The 15,229-nt window shown below is 38.4% G+C and overlaps 1 protein-coding gene across 1 annotated transcript; it reads right to left on the bottom strand.

Moving 5' to 3' along the window:
- Nucleotides 1–7,572: 7,572 nt before the first annotated feature.
- Nucleotides 7,573–14,901, bottom strand: LOC116328575 (serine protease HTRA3). Its single transcript, XM_039613806.1, has 10 exons — nt 14,224–14,901; nt 12,428–12,533; nt 11,783–12,005; nt 11,176–11,373; nt 11,005–11,037; nt 9,205–9,322; nt 9,030–9,077; nt 8,685–8,742; nt 8,177–8,272; nt 7,573–7,971 (listed from the first exon to the last, which is right to left on the bottom strand). The coding sequence occupies exons 1-10, from the start codon at nt 14,648–14,650 to the stop codon at nt 7,803–7,805; spliced, it is 1,476 nt and encodes a 491-aa protein (XP_039469740.1). The 5' UTR covers nt 14,651–14,901; the 3' UTR covers nt 7,573–7,802.
- Nucleotides 14,902–15,229: the final 328 nt, after the last annotated feature.

Raw genomic sequence — 15,229 nt, forward strand, 5'->3', positions numbered from 1 at the left:
CTACTGTGGTTGTTTAGAGAGGCAAAACAAAAGTTGTGCCATTTTTCAAAGCCTTGTGGACCTAATTGTATATATTTTCTGTCTACTGGTACTTTGACTCACTGCTTTTATGTCATTAAATTATTTTGGGGGTATCTTAAGTCATCCCAAGTCATGTTAGAATTCTATATCATTTTAATGTGTGTACAAAAATTGTTTGTATGCTTATATTCAAACAGTGCTGTTTTTTTGCTTCCAGAAAACTAAAATTGTCAGGCCCATGGCAGAGATAAAGTCAATTTGTGTCATCTTGTTTAGTGTACACTGAGCACATTTTCTGATTTCTCTCTGCTAACCCTCTGCCAAGGGTTAGCTATGAAAACTCTATTTGACTCCCAGACCATTAGAGAGCATATGTTTCTCTTCTTTGCAGTTATGCAAGATTATAGTTCCTGTTTTCCTTGGCTGACTAATAGTTTATTTTCACAAAGATACTCTCCAGATGTTTCTTATTTGGAAATATTAAAGGGGATTTCTAGATGCTGTGTCCAAAAACTTACTTCATTACTGTGCATCTTGTCAACAACATCAATGATGCTTCCCAGATGATAAACACCTATAACAGAACGCTCATGCTAAAAGCTAAACATTCAGTGCAAGAGGATTTTTTTCAAACAGCAGTAAAATGTTGCCTTAGGTATGTACCCCAACTTTACCCACTGAACTCTACGCCCAAACACAGCAGGCATTATTCTCATTAAGAAATTTAACCAACTATCCAGCTACAGCATGACGCAGGAACACAACGACTGATTACACACATAAAGATACCACTTGGCATTAACCAGCACATACATTGCCAGTGTGAAAGCGCACCCTCACACCCACACAGAGGTTGCAAGATGTGGAAATGTAGCTGAATTATTCAAAATCCAGAGAAATGCTTGTGCAAGAAGAGACAAGGGAAAAGTCCACCGACTAGATTTACAAAGAAACAAAGAAAGACAGATAAACACGCAAAAAGAAAAGAGAGGGAGAGAGCAGGATGCATGAGTCAGCAGTCTGCCAGAAAACAGGAGTTGAGAAACATAAAAAGGGCTCACGGGATTTAGCTCTCACTGGAGTCCTGACAAAACGCTCACTACTTTACTCACTTTGCTGTTTTGTTTATGTGCACTTCTATTGCTTATGTTGTGGGGACCTCAGTGTGCTACACAGTCACATTTTGGAGACCAGCCTTCATACTGGGACAAATTCCTTTGATTTTAGGATGAACTTTTGGTTTCAATTAGGGTACAATGAGACAAAGTCAAGTAATAGTATGGTTGGGTTACAAATGAGTGTAACTCAGTGTTTGTGTGTGAGGCAGTCTGTTTGTGAGGAAAGTCCATTAAACATAGGCAAATATTTCCTTCTATATTTCTTTTAAAATATTTTTTCTTAAAAGCATGAACTAAAATTGTAAACCTTGCAGTAGCCTTAAAGAGACAATTCAATATTGAAGAAAAAAATGCATCGTTGTCACAAATATTCAGCCACACCCAGAAAGCGGGTTAGCCTAGCAAAGCATGAAAATGAAGCAGAAAAAGCACAACGTGTAGCTTTTAACACGTTCATGTGTGGACATATAAATATTTTAAAAGAGGCAGCTTCACAGTAATGGCAACACTAAAGTGTCTATGTTATTTTTCTTTCTTTAAAAAAAAATCAACATCGAGTTATAAAGTGACAACAGTGTAACAGTGTAATAAGTGTTGGTCACATAAATCTATAGTTCGTCTTGACTTTGCAGACCTCCATATTAAGTTTCAGCTAAGTTTATAGCGGTCCAGTGTGTTCTGGTTGGTGGGGAACCCACTGCACTACCTGCTCAGCTCATTGTTGTAGCTCAGTAGAACCTGAACGCTACATATGGAAAAAAGCACTGAGTCACACCTCTTTGTCAGGTGTTTTCAGTCCCATTGTTACATGTGTATAAAATCAAGCAACTACCAACACAGTCTGCTTTTACTGTTGGGAGTAACGGAATACATGTACCGGTGTTATGTATTTAAAATACAAAATATGAGTAACTGTATTCTGTTACTGTTACTGGTTAAATAGATGATAATTAGAATACAGTTACTTTGTTGAAATAAAAAGATTACACGGCAGTGTTGTCCTGTTTCATATGTTAGGCTATCCCCTCTCTAATTTTGGTAATTCCACGCCGGTGGAAACCCAAACAAAACACGCAATAAGAGGCTCTAATGTTAGCATCCTGTTAATGTTGGTGGTGTCAGTTACACAATGGACCCGGAGCCAGTGCAACAAAGCCAGCAGTGCATGGGCAGGAATGCATTACCTACTTGGAAATTCCGACACCACTTCATATTTAAAGAAGAAAGGGATGGGCGAAATCTGACAGTGCAACGCGAACTCTGTTTGCCAGCAACCAAGCTGCTCTCAGCATCAAAAGACTCCACCTCCAACCTAAAGAAACATCTGGAACTAAGTTCTTTTTTTAAAAACTAACATTAGCCTGCTGCAACTACCTTGTTTTAGTTGTTGTAGCTACCTGGTTTATGTGCCACTTCATTATCTTCGATGTACGATTTGTGATTTATTACTATTACTGAAGGCTACTCGCCACCGAGCTAACATTGTTAGCTGGCGTTAGCTGAGGTTAGTTCATATATGTGCGAACTGTTAGACTTGATGGATAGCATTAACAACCTGCTAGCTGCAAATAATCATGTGCAGTTCTGAAAGCAGACAGAAAGAAAACATATTACTGATACAGAAATAGTTTTCTATACAAGATCACTGCAGAAAGTGCAGCCTTACCTAATGTCCACCCTACTGTTACTCATTTTATATTAAGATTTAAAAATCTAGTTGGTATTGGTATGGCGAGTAGCCTTCAGTAATAGTATTAAATCACACAGCAATAGTACATTCATGTAGTTGTAAAAAGCCTGACAATATATTAAGTAATCCAAAGTATTCAGAATACGTTACTCACATTGAGTAACTTAACAGAATGTGTTACAAACTACGTTTTGGGGCACGTATTCTGTAATCTGTAGTTGAATACATTTTAAAAGTAACCTTCCCAACAATGAACATGTGTGGGTTGTTTTAAAGAGCTCACTGGATTCAGTCATGGTACTGTAACCGGATGTTGCCTTTGCAATCAGCTGTAAGTGGTAGTATTGCAAAGGAGCTATTTAGGAACCACAGCAACTCAGCCATGACCTTTAGCTCTTAAATGGTCCACAATTCACCCAGCTAACACAAATGGGTTCTTTTTGTCTGACATTTTGTGCAAGTAAACAGCTGTCTGTTGTAACTGGGGAGATGACAGAGGATAAAGCAAACTATAGTGGCTGCAGTCTGAAAAACCAGAACAATGAGCAGGAAAGGCCACAAACTTTTATAGAGCTGACAAGACGCTGCATACTTGGTCCTTTTACTGTCCATTTGTAACTCCTTACTACAAGCTAACCTTTCACATACCAGTTTAGAGAGCTGTTGATAACTTGAAATGTTGATAGTGGGAGTTCAAAATACAGACGATATCAGATCATGGGTGTCTGATATTAAAACAATTCTTGCATAAGTTTTAAGCTTTGTGAATATTTATAAATACTGCAATATCAAACAGTAGGATTTAATGCCAAGCACATTCACAACCAGAAATATTAAATGAGAGGTCTTCCAGAAAAGGGCACCGTGTCTCCTACACAGTTTCCAAGTGTTTTATAAACTCTGCAGTTAGTGCCTAAGGGCTAGACATCTGAAAAATAGACACTGGTGACTAATTTTCCTTCTGAAAAACAAACTAGAAGTCAAAGAAAGAAGAGTTAGACAGGGAGGGCATCAGCAGCCCTGGCATATGTGCATGTGTTATATGCGTGAAATAATGAAAGTAAAACGTGTATTCACTCTTTCCCCTTTAGTATGATTAAAAGCAGTACATCTCTCATTTACTAAACCCATGTGGAACCACTGTGAAAATGAGTTGACAGGACGTATGTGTAGCAAGACAAAGAGAAAAACAAGTGAGAACTCATCTCCTGTCACTGTGAAAAAGCCAACTCTGAAGTGACTGTGGACTATTTCCAAAAAAGATTTCAATAAAAACAGGCCATACTTTGAGAGTAATGCTTGGAATTCAAGCTCTCGTTAAATTTTAGAAAACTGACCTCTGGGAAATATAATCTGAAGTGTCCTGAAGTGCATGTCATTCCAAGTATAGCTTTGCACTTCACTGTGTGATAAACCAACTTATTATGTTTGCAGAAGAGAAAACAAGAAGTCGATTTTCAGCAAAATACTCGACACAACAGCACATGGTTGTATTTAGTTTTTTTCTAACACTAATTGTCCAGTTGTGAAGCATCACTGTGTGAAAAATGTGGTTTATTGCTGTGTTATCATCCATGCTGAGGATGTTTGTGTGCCTGTGTGGGAGGTAGGTTGAAAGACTAACAGATTCACTCTGTAAAAGTCTAGTAGCTTTGTCTTTTTGTCTTTTTAGAGTAAATTGCCCACGTTAGTAGTGATCAGTAAGCCATGAGTCATAGAGAGTAGGATTTGAGACAGATGGGTGTAGTTAGGGCCTGTACTTCTGTAACACCACAGTTTAACAGGGTTTCCTTTTTTTAAGCGAGTGCAAGCTGTCTATGCCAAATGCTCCAATCTGTGGTCTTGACCCTTAAACTTCCTCTAAATATAAAACTTTACTATAAACACAGTCTCTTGCCAGAGGTTGCCAGACACACAGGTCAAACCTAATACTGTCAAGTGTTTACTGTTACAGACATCTCCAGTTCACTTCCTCGATTGGACGAAAACCCACAGATATGCACAAATCTAAAATGGGTAAAAGGGTTTTCTTGTCTTTTTTTATTATTAGATCATTAATTAAACAGTTAGATTCCCTACAAACAGATCCCTGGATATTTTGAGTGGCACATAAAGGTCCTGTGTGTGTTTTCAAGCATTGAGGAGATGATGTTGCTCAGCTTCCATTAAGTGCTGCTGATGGGACTCAAAATGCCATCAGGTTCTGAGGTCACTGATGACTCACAGTTTGACATTATAAGGGACGTTGTGATTAAACCCTAATATGAATATCTGTTAGCCTTTAACTCACAAAGCATCATAAGCATCATCACCATTTTTCTGTGAACATGTAATTGAGCTGACGGTCCATTTTTCCCCATGGCTGCCTCTCCTGGATGTCTAAGGTCTCTGTCTCTGGGCCTTTACCCTGGACTCTTCCCAGAAACCGAACACTGACAGATGGGAGCTAAAGTGTGGGTGGCTTTGAATGAAACCCTGGTGTGGAATGAGTGGAAGGAGAGTAAAAGAGGCAAGAATGAAGATCCCTGAAAAAGTCTTTGAAAATTTAAGAATTTCTCCAAGATGTGAAATATCCAGTGTTAAATGTGCAGCAGTGAGATGGCTGGAAAAAAAGACTGGTTGTTTTTTATTTCAGTTCAACACCAAGATATCAGATTAGATTGACAGCACCTTGGTAACATATTACATCACAAGTGTCATCAGACTGTGATTCAAATGCTGATGACGGCTGAGTCATAGAAAACAGAAGACCACAGACAAAAGCACAAATATGGAAATCCATCTATCCTTCCATTTTCTTAAATGTGTCACAGGGCGAGAGGTAATATACAACCTAGAGATATCCAGGTTGTATATTATGAAAACCTTATATATAAAAAATCAATAAATAAAATAGTTCCATCTGTGTACAATTGATCTTATTAAGAAAGTGGTTGAGAAATTATGTACCAACAAATAAAAGTGAAAAGATACAGCAACAGTACAGATCAATACATGAAAGCTTGAGGTTTAAGATACAAGGCTTTATAAAGAATATCAAAATCTGGAATAATGCAAGAGTGTTGTGTTTAAAAATCTTCAACATCAACTATTTTTTCCTTAAAAGCACAATCTTTGGATTGGATAGAGGAAAAATGGGATGTTTTACACCCATGTGATGTCTCAGAGTTAATAAAGAATTCTTTTTGTTTATTTATTATCCCTATATTGTTTTTAGGACTATGATTATCACTTGGAATCCATCTATCCTTCCATTTTCTTAACCGGAGCCTATCCCATGTGTCACAGGGCAAGAGGTAATATACACCTAGAGATATCCAGGTTGTATAAAAAAATAAATTAAATAAATAAATAAATAAATAAAATAGTTCCATCTGTGTAGTTCCACCTGCACGATTGTCTCTAATACAATCTTACATGCTGTTGAAATGTTTAACTGTCTCTTCCGCTTTAAGTGCAAAAGGATGCAGTCAGAAACCAGAGCTATATATAGAAGTCTATAGCTATACATCTCATGTGTATGTGCAGTAGTCCTTTAAGCTGAGCGTTTGAGCAATTGCCACGTTGGGAGGAATTTTTTTATTCTCAATCTGCCATCTAGTGGACTGTTTGGGAATCATAAATTGTGTTTCTTTCAAACGAAACTATATTTGGCCTCTAGATGGCAACACATTGACTGGGTTGCATAGGGAATGCACTAAAGTACAAACAGTGTGCAGAAGAGTATATGTTGTGCTTTAGATGCATGCAGAGATATCTGTAAAACTCTGACTTTACTGTAAAGACACATGGCCTTTGTTGTTGAGTGAAAGTTTATATTTAGTGTGGGCTTAGATATACTGTTTTAGTGTGGACACAGCTGTGTCCTCTGTCTGCCTTACTGAAGTAGTCTGGCGCTCTGCTATAACAATCTGTCTTGGCAAGACTAGAAAACACCACCCACACTCCAACAACTGCTCCATCAAGTCACACGCTGAGTGCAGCACAGAGAACCATATTAAAATCAGTCTGCGAGGACCGGCTGAAATGGTAGTTATTTGTTCACAGCAGGAGTCACTTATTAGCTACATTTCCTCCCTGTTTTTCCTGTTTGTGAACCCAGCAGCCTGTCTTTACTTTTTGTTCTTCCATTTTGTCTTGGCTTCCTTGGCTTCTTTGCTTGTTCCAGCCAACAGTAACCAGACAGAGTCTATGTTTAAATAAACAGGAAGGGTTTTCTGTCTGGGCTCAGTTTATGATGTGTGGACTTACAGGGAGTTCAAGTGGGTTACAAGGTCATTTCTGAGGTCATTTCAGCATGGAGGAAAGCTTCTAGAATTATAAACCAAAACAACACTATTCAAAAGTATAAGCATATATGTAGTATGTGCAAAATGTAAAGATACTGAAACATATTTTTCTGCCATCTTAATTTAATTAGGCTTTTGCATAAATGTAAGTACTTTCAGGCTACTTCAGGGTGTGCCACTTTAAGATTCAGGTTATGTTATGATTGAAGATTTTCATTTCCAAAACAGGAAAGAATACAACCAGCTCTTCCCTGTAACAGGATTTTACTCATAGTGCGTGTGTTCCGTATGTGGAGGTGTTGACTTAGGTTTGTTTAAATTAGGAGAAAGTCTTTCCAAGAGAGAGGATGGAGGAGGGATGAGAAGACATAAACAAAGGAATGGAACCTGCCTTCTGGAAAGCAGCTGCTGAACAGACTAGACAGAAAAACACACAACTGCACAGATCCTTCTTGGAAGCTTTTATTCTAAAGCGCCTTAAATATACAGTGCAATGGATTCTACTGAGCTGTATTTTGAAGTCGGTGTTAAACTACAGTATTTCAAACTCTACCAAAGTATACATCATCAGGCTAGTTGGGAAAGGAACTGCTCTTTTCCGTTCTCTTGTTTTAATAAGAAATCAGTACCGGACATATTGAGTCCTGCCTGTTCACAACTAAAAGATATCAGTTCTCCCAGTTTTCAATGTACCAAAAGCTGTGGGTGGATATTGAAGAGTAAGTCATCGTTCCCTCTGCGAATCTCAAGCAGGAGTGGCTGGTCGCTCTGCAACACCTCATGGATGTCTTCAGTGGTCCTGACTGGCTTTGCATTCAACTTCACTATAACGTCACCTTCCCTAATCCCTCCTCTAAGACATACAAAAGAAAAGAAACTCGAGTCAACCGTTTACTACAAGCGTGCCAGAACGAGAAAAAGAAGATTCAGTAAAGACTTATAATGACATCATTGTCCATAAATCTTTCATCACTTTCTGGAACTATGAAACAGGGTGATATCATTTGAAATGTGTGTGTGTCTGTGTGTGTACTTTTTGCAGGTGTGTGTGAGCATACTTTTCTGCTGGAGTGTTAGGTATGACCTGCCGCACCAAAACTCCACTGCTGATGTCGGGGAAGTCTGGGTTATGAAGTCGCAACTCTTCTACAAGACTGTGGCACACATAGGACACAATATTAATGCTTTACACAATATCATTTCAATTATGTAAAAAAGGAAGTGCATCACATAAAACTAATTCTCTTTTTGGACATACTCAGACATGCAAACATTTGATTTTCTTTGAAACAGCTCCTACTGACAAATCAAAGGTAAAGTTGTTTGGCTACAGAAAAAGTAGACAAGCAGCAATACCAACTCCTGAAGCCAACTTACGTTTCCCATAGAATAACACAGAATCTGTCGGTGTGTTTGTTAAATGATTTATTCACAAAACAAATGTTCCTTTTAGTATTATTTGGTTATGCCACCTTTATCTGTAGTAGGAAGTGTATTAAAGAACATTAGTGCAAAATTTATTTTCTCCTTACAGTCTAATATGTGTGTGAATGTGTAACAACTTACGCTTTGGTGATGGTGACCATCCAGATGCCTAAAAAATATCTCTTAACTTGGGACACGTCTGAAAACACAACAATATAACCATTATTTTCAACACGGCCTCATGCAAAGGTTAAGTTGGGCTGATGGGGAAAGATGAGCTGAGGAAACAGTTAATAACTATTTTATTAAACAGATTTTAAAGTATAAATGTAACCATTATAATTATAGTCCAAATCCTAAGGATTTCATTTGTTATTAAAGATCTATTCACTTTGAGTCTACACTCTTAACTGCATGTTTTGCCATATTTTGACATATATGAAAATAGTTATAATATTTGCATCACAAAAACTCCTTGTCTCTCACCTGCATCAGACTGTGGTTTGTCCATTTTTCTTTTCTGCTGTCTCTTTTCTGTCACAACAAAAGCCAGGCAGAGTAGTAGGTAATGAAAATTAGAGACATATACTGGGGGAAAACAGTAATTTAAAGATATTAGATATTTTAGATATTAAGATGATAAACTTCACAAAAAAGTCACCATCTTTCTTGTGTTTAATCTGTGACTCTGAGAGGAAGCGGCTGATGCGGTCTGCCGGTATAGCGAAGGAAATTCCTGCTGTCACTTTAAGAGTGTTGATTCCAATCACCTCGCCATCCTGAAGGAAACACAAACACATGTAGAAAGACAAACACACCATGATGGCTGCCAAAAAGGACTTGATGCTGACATAAATATCAGCCAGTAAGAACTGAGAAAAATATGTCAAGATTACCAGACAAAAAACTGCATCAGCTGGTATGTAGAGCCGAGCATATGGCACGACTACAGTTGCTATGATATATTGAAGAAAACACACTGCATGTGCCTTTTTAAACGTGCACTCGTTTATGGCGTTATAAATGTGTCATTACACAGAACACTTTAAAGCATGTGACACATGATGTGTCACGATTGTGTCCCAGTGTTACTGCAGTCAATAAAAACAAACTGCACGTTTATACTTTGAGCGTTTTTATAACTAACATTAGTAGAACTCCAGAATTGAAGTAACAGCGATAGCCGTTATAGCTAGAAAAAGCAGAAATAGTAGTACTGATCAGTGTATTATTTGGTGACTGTAATATTTTAATGGCTGGCCACAGGAAAACATGCGTGAATAAATCTGTAAATCAATTTTGAGCCATTTTGAGTTCATGGTTCATGGGACACAAGAGGGTTTATAAAACAAGCAAAGATTGTATCATATCGCAGGCTTTTTTCTGCTTTGGTTCTGCATTTTGGTTTCTTAGTATTTTTGAGTCTTAGTTGTGTTTTATTTTTCTAATGTTTGAAGTTTAGATTTTTTTCAACCATATATATTAAATATGTGTAATATACTATATTATATTTATGATTAGAGCCGTTTCTATTTATTAGTGCTCTTTTGCTATGTTTTTCAGCCTTGCAATATACTGTATTATTTCATTTAGTTTAGTTTAGATAGTTACTCTTTTTGTTATTTTGGAGGAACTGTGACCACATAATTTCCTTAAGGATTAATAAAGTATTTTGATTCTGATTTTGTGTTTGTTGAACATCTGGATTTCCTGTTTTCATTTCTTGTTCTCGCAGAGCGTGAGTTTTATTTTTTTATGATATCTTGTGTTTTGATATTAGCAAGAGTTTCCATGTGTGTTTGTTTGTTAATTGTTAGTGTTTTACTTTGAAGGTTTGCTTTCTTTCGTGTCTTGCGTCAGTTTGGCTTCCTGCGCTCCTCTCCCTACTGTTTTCATCAATAATACTTTTTCAGAGTAATTATAATCCTGTCGTCCCTTTTTACTGTTGATCTTTGGAATTTCCTGTGTGTGCTCCTCCACATCCCTTTCATGCTGTCCAGTTTATTTTCTTTGGAATTAACCTGGTTCTTTGTTCTTCTTTCTAGATTCTCTGGGGTCTTGTGACTCTTAACTTTGTGCTTCTTGGAGTACTGTTCAGCTGGTAAAGCTCACATTTTGTTTGCATTCTGTGCCTTGTTAAGCACACATCTACAAAGCTAATTGTGACAGTTAATAGTTTCTTTAAATGTGCTACAATACATACAACAAAATCAGGTATAATGTCTGTAGTATATCACACTTGTAGCTCCGTCTGTGCTTTGCGGAATAATAAGTTTGTGATATTTCAGGCTCAAATGATAATTTGGTGCCTCATAACTGTTAATGCTGCGTTAGTTAAACTCCCGTTCTTTGTTTGAAGCCAAACTGAGTGATATTTTTGTTAGATAATTTATCTTGTCCCCATCAAAAACACTCCAAAATCAAATGGATCATCTACTCTACCTTAGAGAACACCACTTACCAAGTTAACAAGAGGTCCTCCCGAATTGCCGTACTTGACACAAGTATGGAAGATATAAAATAGAAACAAGCACAGCAGTAATTCTTACACACATGGGACTATTAAAAGACAAATATGTAGTTCAATAATGCAATCAATGTGTATAGATGCAGATATTTAAAAATGTTTCACGTTAATAATAGCATCAGTTTGGATGTAGTCCATGTCTGAGTCCTTTATGCCCAGCTCTTTGCCATCTCTTTGTGCTGTGCTGACGATGCCGGTGGTGACGGTGTTCTGCAGGGCAAAAGGGCTGCCAATGGCAACCACAAACTCTCCTGGCCTCAGATCAGCCGAACTGCCCAGAGATAGCACGCGAAGTTTCTTCTGCTACAACAAGCACAAAAAAACAGTCAAAAAATACCAGCACACAGGCGAAAACACGGGTATGTCAGAGCGATACAGATGAAAAGAAGAAAAGACATTTAGAGGAAGAGGAATAGTTGAAAGCTTACAAAACTCTCCAGGTATTTCAGACAGCGGTGTGAGATTACACACATCAGCGCTCTGTCTGTGAGTCACGGAGCTAGTGTTTATGAACGTCTTATGAATGTCTAGCAGAAAACTGTCAGATGTTGACAAAGAAATGTGTTGGGATGTGGGCTGTGTGGTTTATGTGGACTCATTTAAGATTTATGGATGTAAAAAAAAAAATCTAAAGATTCATGTGTTTATATTTGAAAAGGAGAAGAGGGTAGAGAAGCTTATAATGATAGCATGTCAGCGCTTGTGCCCTTACCTGTGGATTGACCTCGATTGTAGCAATGTCTGCCTTCCTGTCTATGTCTTTCACCACGGCTTCATATGCATCTCCGTCGTGGAGCTGAACACGCAGCTGTGGCCTGCCTGTCACCAAGGCAGCTGTGGTTACCACATGAGCGTTGGTCACAATCACACCTGAGTGGGACACGATGAACCCAGAGCCACTGGAGAGCCGCATGTGGCGACCTAACAGAGGATGCCTGGAAACAGAGGGCAAATGAAAAATTATTAAAGTGATCATGATTAATAATAACAATAATAATTAAAATGTGCTTTGCTTTCAAATATTTCACATTCTGGTTATCCGATATGGAAGTAAGTTTGGCAGCTTGAAGAGTTTTATGCCCTAATGTGATGTGCTTTGGACTAAATTTTATGCTTAATTTTAATTGTATTTTAATTTTAAGGTTAAATTTGAATATAATTTTATGCTACTTATAATAGCAGGCAAACAGCACTTGATTGGGTCCAATGTCCCTAAAAACAGCCTGTTGAATAAACGGGTTGCACTCGTTTTTTCATACCAGACAAATCAAGCCATTATGCTATAAAACAATATAAATAAGCAATTTTTGTATAGCTTTTTATGTTAAATTTTAACATACACATACACAATCCAAACCTTAAGAACAGCTCAATGTGGACGACAGCAGGGGCTATTTTCTCCACGACATCAGCAATGAAGTTGAACTTGTATCGAGGGCTGCTGAGACGAATCAGGGTACGACCTATACTGACAAGAAAACCCCACCAAAACATTAATACAGACAGCAATCAGTCTATCTATAGCTACAGTTAGGTCCATAAATATTTGGACAGAGACAACTTTTGAAACAACTCAGACTTTCAGCTTTAATTTAGTGGGTTGAACAAAAAAGATGCATAAAAACGTGAGAAACTAAAGCATTTTTGTAACACAATCCCTTCATTCCAGGGGCTCAAAAGTAATTGGACATATTAAATTCAATTTAAATCCAATGTTAATTTCCCATACTTGGTTGAAAACCCTTTGCTAGCAATGACAGCCTGAAGTCTTGAACTCATGGACATCACCAGATGCTGGGTTTCCTCCTTTTTAATGCTCTGCCAGGCCTTTACTGCAGCAGCTTTCAGTTACTGTTGTGGACCTTTCTGTCCAAAGTTTAATCTTCATCAAGTGAAATGCATGCTCAGTTGGGTTAAGGTCAGATGACTGATTTGGCAACACAAGTATATTGCACTTCTTTGCTTTAATAAACTCCTGGTTTGCTTTGGCTGTATGTTTTGGTTCATTGTTTATTTTTATTATGAAATACCGGCCAATCAATATGACTCAATTCAGCTGGATTTGAGCAGATACATCTTCAACAAACACTAGTGTCCCAGTCCGCCACTGGCAGCCATGCATGCTCAAGCCATCACACTGCCTCCGCCATGTTTTACAGATGATGTGGTTTGCTTCGCCATATTTTTTCTTGCCATCTTTCTGGTAGAGGTTGATCTTGGTTTCATCTGTTGAAAGAATGTTTTTCCAGAACTTTGCTGGCTTTTTTAGAATTTTTTTTGGGCTAGTCCAATCTAACCTTTCTATTCTTGAGGTTTATGATTACGTCTACCTCCTAAAGAGTGTTGTTCACTCAGCTGGCTGTTGTGAAGGGGTTTCTCTTCACCATGAAAATGATTCTGCAATCATCCACCACTGCTGTCTTCTGTGGATGTCCAGGTCTTTTTGCATTGCTGAGTTCAGCAGTGCTTTCTTTCCAACCTGTATGTTTTGCCGCTTCTAATATTGTAGGAATTTCTCTGATGTTTTTCTTCTGTTTTCACAGCTTACGGATGGCTTCTTTTACCTGCATGGAGTGCTCCTTTGATCGCATGTTGTCTGTTCAAAGAAAAATCTTCCCAATGCAAGCATCACACCTCAAATCAATTCCAGGACTTTTATCTGCTTAATTGATAATGACATAATGAAGGAACTGCCGACACCTGCCCATGAAATAGCATTTGAGTCAATTGTCCAATTACTTTTGGTCCCGTTAAAAAGAGGCTGGCACATGTAAAGGAGCCGAAACTCCTAAACCCATCCAACTTGAATGTGATATCCTCAAACGAAAGCTGAGAGTCTACACATTATGTCCATTATATAACTATAATTGGAATATGTTTCAGTAAACATGTAAAATAAAAAATTAAAATAAAAAAGCAACCTTGCCTCAGTGCCCCTAACTGTATGTATCTATCTATCTGTATATATAGATATAGATATATATCTATATCTATATATTTGGCACATGTTTTATCCTCAACATCGCCAGTGGTATGTTTACAGTCATCTTTTTAAGTGTGACTTTGTATATTAATCATGCGTTACCCAAATCCCAAAACAATTTAGTCCACCCTGTACATTCTAGGTTTCTGGCGACCTCAAAGCAACCCTACCTGCTCCTAAAGGCGAACAGGGTCCTTTGTGCGCTTGGCTGACCGCGGGTCTCCCCTTGAGTAGAGTTTTCCGACTGGCTGCTCTCATCTTACACACATTTCCATACGTTTTCCCGTCGCTCCCACACACTTCATGGTCCATCTTGCACCGGCAGGCCCCTTTGGAGCCTCGCCGCTTCCCTGCAGCGAATAATTTGCACTCCAATCCATCCCCGCAGGGCAGGTCGTCTTTGCGGCCGCAGGGGTCTCCTTCACGCGGGGAACACACCAGGCAGCAGTTACATCTGTCCGGAACGTAGCCACCGGGACAGCTGGGGCTCGGGCACGAGCTCACATCGCACCGGGAGGCGCACTTGTCAGAGCGAACGGCTTCGATGATTTCGTGCGCAAAGAGAAACGCAGCCACAAATATAAAGAGCTGCATCATGTCAATAGTGCCAGAAAGCTTAAATAAATATGATATGTATATACGCCCTCACAAAATCATATTAAATTACTACATTGAAAAAATTGGGTTGCTTCTTTAAGAACTAAAAAGTAATCTAAGTACAGTCTCCCGTGGCTCTGCTGTCTAAAAAGGACTACAAGCCAAGCCGTCTATGTCTGCATATTTTTACAGCCTTGTGACTTCACATCACTTACTTTTGTGAACGACTAAACTCATCGCCTTGAAGTGCACTTCCGACGGCAGGCAACTAAAATAAAACAGACACTGCGCGCCATCTAGTGGAAACAAAAGCTCATAACAGACATAACTGCAGGGAAGCTTGTACAGGTCAGAAATTTACATACACTCATCATGGGCATGAATGTCCTGGTAGTTTGGGCTTCTGATTCCTTTGAACCGGTCTTTATCCAGGGTGGAAGCATACATCTTTAATGTCTTTAAAAAAACAAGAACTGGGTGCACTTTTTTTTTTTTCTCCAGTTCTTACAAAGTCACAAAGTATAGATACAGGCTCAGATACAGACGTACATTTATTTAAATATTTTAATAAGCAGTGCT

The sequence above is a fragment of the Oreochromis aureus genome, linkage group 6, assembly GCF_013358895.1.
Source record: "Oreochromis aureus strain Israel breed Guangdong linkage group 6, ZZ_aureus, whole genome shotgun sequence".
In the NCBI taxonomy this organism is placed as follows: domain Eukaryota; kingdom Metazoa; phylum Chordata; class Actinopteri; order Cichliformes; family Cichlidae; genus Oreochromis; species Oreochromis aureus.